The 7,015-nt window shown below is 34.3% G+C and overlaps 2 protein-coding genes across 2 annotated transcripts; one reads left to right on the top strand and one right to left on the bottom strand.

Moving 5' to 3' along the window:
* The first annotated feature begins 3,733 nt into the window (after positions 1-3,733).
* LOC133821183 (receptor-like cytosolic serine/threonine-protein kinase RBK2) lies at positions 3,734-4,355 on the top strand. Its single transcript, XM_062253644.1, has 2 exons — positions 3,734-3,977; positions 4,071-4,355. The coding sequence occupies exons 1-2, from the start codon at positions 3,734-3,736 to the stop codon at positions 4,301-4,303; spliced, it is 477 nt and encodes a 158-aa protein (XP_062109628.1). The 3' UTR covers positions 4,304-4,355.
* Positions 4,356-5,740: 1,385 nt separating this feature from the next.
* On the bottom strand, positions 5,741-6,232 carry LOC133824346 (ERAD-associated E3 ubiquitin-protein ligase HRD1-like). Its single transcript, XM_062257228.1, has one exon. It carries the CDS (start codon positions 6,230-6,232, stop codon positions 5,741-5,743), a length of 492 nt encoding a protein of 163 aa, XP_062113212.1.
* Between the last annotated feature and the right edge of the window lie 783 nt (positions 6,233-7,015).

The raw sequence follows: 7,015 nt of genomic DNA on the forward strand, positions 1-7,015 counted from the left end.
AGTTACACATAGTTATTGATTTTGTAAGATATGTAACTCTCAAAAGTTAGTTACAAATTTGGACACATACATTTGTCACACTTATTTGTAACTTTCAATTTTATGTTACAAAGTGTGATAAACTCATTATGTCACATTATTTTAGTCTAACATTATAATGTTATAAATAATATAACATTCTCCCACTATATTAAATAATCATTCTTTTGTAACACTTATTTAATCAATCTAAAATTATATTTAAGAATATAATACAGTTAATAACTATTGCTAAAACTTAAAACTTTTGCCTACACCACTTTTGGCGACAGTTTTGCGACTGTCACTAAAAGTCAACAACGACATTTAGAAACTTTTGAAAAATGGATTTTCAGCGTAGTGTACTAACTAATCATAGGGTACCACTTTGCGAGGTGTTGGACACCTTCAATAACAAAAAAAAATCCTCCAACATAATAGAGAGAAAAATGAAACTCCAATCCACGTTGCAAAGAAAAATTACTATAGTGATATGTCGATTGGGCAATGGCCACGAGCCTCTATTCCACAGGCTACGGCCAGGAACACTTGTGGCCGCAGCCACAACCCATTTTCAGCACACACTTTTATGCAATTTTCCAAACGATTCTATACTCTTCCCACATGACTTTATAACCTCCAAACACATTATGGGGGTTAAAATCATGTCTCCAACAACCATATCACTTATGGCTTTGACAAATTCAAATAAAAATTGTGTAACATCAAATTTACACATTATTGGGCAATATTTGGGAGTTACAAATTTGTAACTATTTTTGTAACCCTAAATATGTTACATATTTGGATATTCTCACTATCCAAAAATGTAACTCTCATTAATATTATGTTACAATATGCGACACACTTTGTCACGTTTATTTAATCTAAACATTATATTATAAATAATAGGGAAAATGTCATTTTGACCCCTATGTTTTTCTCGAATACGCGATCGGTCCCTGTGTTTTGTTAAATAATAATTCGGACCCTGCATTTTACAAAATGGATCAAAAAAGTACCTTAGACCCGAGTTTGGTCAAAATATTTTCAATTATAAGATCAATTATCGAGTCGTTAGTGATGCGATGGATTTAGAGAAGTGGAGAAAGTGGTCGAGAAACTGAGAATGAAAGATTATATTTGAATATTTTTTACTGAAATCAGGTATAAGGTACTATTTTGATCAATTTTGTAAAACACAGGGTTTGAATTGTAATTTAACAAAATACATGGGCCGATCGCGTATTTGGGAAAAACACAAGGGCCAAACTGGTATTTTCCCTAAATAATATAACATAAATATATATAAGGGGTATTTGCGGCATAAATACCACATGTTTTCAGTTTTATAGACTTATATACCACATCTTTTTTTTCGACGGATTAAATAACAAATGTTATGATTTTGGCAATTCCGTCACTATTACTTTGTTAAGTATTGACTGAGATAATTCAAATGCCACGTGTCAGCATACTATTGGTCCAAGTCATATTTTATTAAGAAAAATATTAATTGATTTAAAATTATAACAAAAAACTATTTAAAAAAAAAAACTCAAAACTGGTTTTTCTCTCTCTCTCTCTCTCCTTCATCGTCTTTAGCCCTCACCCTCTCTCTCTCCTTCATCGTCTTCAACCTTCATCGTCCGGAGCCTCGAGCTCTTCGCTGGAGGCTGTGAAGCTCTTGCTTGATTGTAGAGTCCAAGAACTTTACTTAGCTAAGATAGATAATAGTATGATAGTATTTATAGCATTATCTTTGTAACTGTGGATTTTTGGTTCAGACCGGGAATTATTTGGACACTCATAGTAGTACTTATAGATTTTCTAAGTTTAATCTATAGTTTAAGAATAATAAGTATAACCTAAGGTTTGATTAATGTGACTGATATTAAGGATTATATTTATTATATTATAAGGTTTAGACATCAACCAATAGGATTTTAAGCACATGTTATGAATGGTGATTAAGGGTTAAGTATTTTTTAGGATTAAATTTAATAAGGAGTAAAGTTTGAATGTTATAGGGTCAGTCAGCAGCTTTGAATACGTTGAGGGCTTAGTCAAGGCTGTTTACTCCATTCAAACTTAGCTAAAATTGTGTAATTTCGTGTTTAAATATTCAGCGTATGTCGATATATCGCAGCTATAGGGGGCGATATATCGCAGCACGTAGATACGGAAAACACGAATCGATGCACGGTCGCCTCGGGAACAGTGGTCCAGGCGATATATCGCCTATAGGGGGCGATATATCGCCTCCACCAGCATGTTTTCAAACACTTTTGAATTCTTTTCCTTTCATCCATTCAAACTCCTTCAACAGTCCAGCATCTTTTGAACGAGTCTTCAGCCTCTGCTGAACGATTATTCAAATGATTTTCACCTAAAAAGTCATTATTTTTATTCAAGTAAAATCAAGATCTTTTCATCTCCAAACTCTATAAATAGGACCTAGTACCCAGCCATTATTCACCTTTTGCTCTAAGTTCAGAAGCTGCTAGTGTTAAGTGCGTGTGAGAGTGTAAACACCTGGTTTGGGAAAATCATAAGCTTAAACATCATAAGCTTATCAAACACTTTGGGAAGTGAGGATCTATAGTATTTCGGTTGAGGTGTAGATTGGTCTTTCAAGTCTTTGAGGTAAACCCAAAACTCTAGTTCATTTCTATATTATGTTATTTTCTTTCTCATAGTCTTCTACTCAATCTCTAACCTTAATCTTCATTTTGGTTAGGGAATCTAAGTTCTTGAGCACTTAAGTTTGGTAAGTGTGACTTTCAATGGTTTAGCCTTCCTATTCATTTTCATTTCTTTTTCTTCATAAGACTCACTCTTTCTCATATGGTTTTAGGAGTGTTCCAAAAGTCCCAACTCAGTCCATTATATCCCGGTAACTTTGGTAAGGAAAATAGGCTAGAATCTATATGTTTATGTTTATGTTATCTTATGTGTTATGTTATGATATGTTATGAATATGTTATAAATGTATGTATGTTTGTAGGCTTGGGCATATGACCCATATGACTAACAAGACCCCAAATGGATTATGGGCATATGACCTACTTAGCTAGTAGGACCCCACTAATTCCATGGGCATATGCTTGTTTAGTCTATGGGACCCCAAGTAATAATGGTCATTATAATAAGTGTATTATGTGTTATGATATGTCTTTACGTTCATTATGAAATTTATGTGTATGACTATGTGTTCGATTTTCCTTGCTGGGCATTAGGCTCATTCCTTTCTGTTTTATGTGCAGGAAAATAAGCTTTAGAGGCGGTAAGATTCGTGACGCTTAGAGGATGTGTATCGATGGTGAATGGAGTCAAGGAGCCAAGCGTTATTCGATTCGAGGATGTAGTCTTGTTTATGTTTTTTATGGTTTTAAATGTATTTTCCGCATTTTCTATGTAACTCTTTTTACTTTAAGTTATTTTTGTTTTAAAGACAATGGGTACCCATATCCTACTTATTTTTATGAAAGTAACCTTTGTTTCTACAAGTTTATAATAAATTATGGTATTTTCGCAAATGTATGTTTTAGTAAGAATTTGTATGTATAGTTCGATAATGGTCCAAGAGTCTAGATTAGTGGGTCATTACATTGATGCTTCGGCTGATGTTGATTTGGTCAGCGCTAATGGAAGCAAGGCTATTGACTTGCTTGCCCCAGGCTTTAAGGGGCCTTGCAGTTCAAGGAGGAAAGAAATGGAGACTCTCTCAGTTCAAACTTTATTGTATGCCATGAAATACATTAGGACCAACAGCCTTAAAAGGCTATTCTCTCTTAAACGACGCAGTTTTGAAGAAGCAGTTCTAGAGAAGAAAGCTCCAAACCCCAATGGTGAAGAAGACCGTGTTGGAGTTGTAGGAACCGAGTCTTTTCAGAGACCCATTTGGAAATGCTTCTCTTTTGAAGAAATCTCCGAGGCCACCGATGGTTTCAGCTCAGGTTAGCTTCTTCTTCTTCTTATAGTTCTTCTCTTTTTGCAATTTTTTTTCTGTTCTTTTGGATTATAATGGTGTTTTGTGATGTGGGTATCAGATAATTTGGTCGGAAAAGAAGGCTACACAGAGGTATATAAAGGAGTTTTGAGAAATGGAGACGAAATAGCTGTGAAAAGGCTCACAAAAACAGCTTCAGATGAGAGAAAAGAGAAAGAGTTTTTGACTGAGATTGGAACCATAAACTCAATACTTAAGTATAGAGAATTTAGCATACAGCCCATCATTTCCTCAGCTTCAGTATGCAATAGAAGATTTCCTATCTCTAACTAATGCATAAAAGCAAGAAGCGAAGGCACAACCTGTGTCTCACCCCTCCAATCACCATGATACCTGTTAATTACCAACACCAAATCAAACTCATATAAACATATATATATATATGTGTATGTGTGTGTATAAACCCATACTTGAAGAATGTATTGTCTACATTACCTATAATGTTGAGAAGGGCATTCACTAAGAATTTCAGCGAGTCGATTGTATAGCCCCTTCAACACAGCAATCTGAGGTTTTGGCTTCTCCAAAACCTCTGGCTCAACACAATTTTATAATTATAAGTATAAACCTATATCAATACATTTATATATATGTGTGTGTAGGGGCGGACTTAGAATATATTTTTACTGGGGTCAAAAAAAAATTAAAAAAAAAAAATCATCCATTAACAAAAATACATATGAATAATATTCTCATGAATTAAAAGCAAAGTACATGTGATAAAGTTTGAAATAAACAAGCAGAACTATAAAATCTTAAAAAAGAAAAAAGAAAATGTAAATATTTTAGTGGGGTCAATACATTTAATTATTAAAATACTTAAAATATTACAAAAATATTATCATATGTACATGTAATTTCTAAAAGTTCATTGGGGTCAGTTGACCCCACTCGTTCCAATGTGTGTCCGCCCCTGTGTGTGTGTGTGCAGAAAATGCATGTACCGGGAGTGGGTCGAGAATGGTGGACAAGGAGAAGACCGGCGTGCATGAGCCTGGTGGTGGACTCAATATTCATTACAACAGCTTGAGTGCGCTCTCTCAAGCTACCTGACTCCTCAAGCTAAACCCGAAAACCCTCGAACTGCTTCTCCAGCAAAGGAGTGTGTGATTCACCTCCCTCCATAGTTGCGAAGCAACAGAAAGTGGCCAATAGAGTGCGGGGAAACGTTTCGGTGAGTGCTGTGGGAACCGAACGGATCGCAATGGAAGGGAATGGGATTTTAGGATTAGGATGAGAGAAAAGAGAAAGAGTTTTTGACTGAGAGGGTGAGGGCTGAAGACGATGAAGGAGAGAGAGAGAGAAAAAAACCAGTTTTGAGTTTTTTTTTTTAAATAGTTTTTTGTTATAAATTTAAATCAATTAATATATATTTTTAATAAAATATGACTTGGACCAATAGTATGCTGACACGTGGCATTCAAATTATCTAAGTCAACACTTAACGTAGTGGTAGTGACGGAATTGCCCAAATTATAACATTTGTCATTTAATCCGTCCAAAAAAAGATATGGTATATAAGTCTATAAAACTAAAAACATGTGGTATTTATACCGCAAATACCCCTATATATAATGCCACAAGCAATCACAAATTACAGATTAACTAGGAATATTTTCAAATAAAACCACATCATATATATGTGTGTAGTATTAATCATATATATATATATAGATATATAATACATATAGCTAAATTTCACTAGTACTATCAACGTAGCCACCATGAGTCACGTTCGCCGTGATCTTGAGAAGTACTATAACTACTGAAAGAGCAAAACTTGAAGAACAGAACTTCCACTCCTTTATTCTCCACTGCTTCTGCGCGGTGACGTAGCGGCGGAGCAAGAGTTCCACGGCAAAGAGGACACGTCCTCTGCTTGGATCCGACGACCCATCTCTCCAAGCAACGGAAGTGGAGCACGTGGCAACATCTCAGCTCTGCGATCTCGTCTCCTTCTTTAACCTCACACAGGCACACAGCACACTGATGATGATCATCATCGTTATTATCTTTTTCTTTAGAGTATTCGAGTCGGGTTACTCTCATTACTTCTTCTGAACCGGGTTTATATAAAGTAATATTGCTATAAGCACAGTAATACTTATTAATATCAGGCTCTGGGAAAGAGAACTGGTTATATAGAAGAATCTCAAATGCACATTTCAAATGGGCTAAACTCAAAACCATGTAATTCCACATGGTTGAGGGAAGTATCAGAAAACAAAACTCAATAGAACTGAGGAAGATCTGGGTTGGAATCATCATGGTTTTGGGTTGTGAATAAACTAGAGCTAGATAAGCTATAATATTATTTTCGCTTTTATTTTTTCATGTTTGTGGGAGGCAAATATATTGGCCTATTTATAGTCCTGTGGGGACTATGTATTATACCGAAATAGTACGTAGAAAAGTAATTTTTTATTTTTGAAACATTCTACGTTTAGGAAAGTTCAACGCTAATAAATATAGTCAGTACTGTCAATTTGGAAGGATATCAAACTTTATTATTTGGAAATTTTGACTGCAGAACATAACGTGACTATAAATTGATTCAATACATGTGCAAATATATACTTTTCACGGTTTTTTTTTGGCTTGGAAAAAAACAGAAAGATATTTGTTAAAAGCCAGCAAAAATATTGGTTACACATAGGGGATAATAACCACAACAAATTACCAGCTAAGGCAGCTAACCCCATGTGAAGTTCATTAGCAAACTTATTACAATACTTATTTTTATTTAGCTTTAATTATTACAATGTAATTCAATTGAGTAACAAGCATAATATAATTTAATATAATATTTTAATTCAAGTGAATATCAAACATAGTGGTGTATAAAAATAATACTATACAATATAATATAATACAATAAGACATACTAAACCTGACGTAAAAGTCTATATATGCAATAAGCATAATATAGGACTTCTAGTGATCTTAGCGTGAAAAAGTGGTAATTTTGAAAAGTTACAATATGAC

Source organism: Humulus lupulus, chromosome 3 (assembly GCF_963169125.1).
Source record: "Humulus lupulus chromosome 3, drHumLupu1.1, whole genome shotgun sequence".
Classification (NCBI taxonomy): Eukaryota; Viridiplantae; Streptophyta; class Magnoliopsida; order Rosales; family Cannabaceae; genus Humulus; species Humulus lupulus.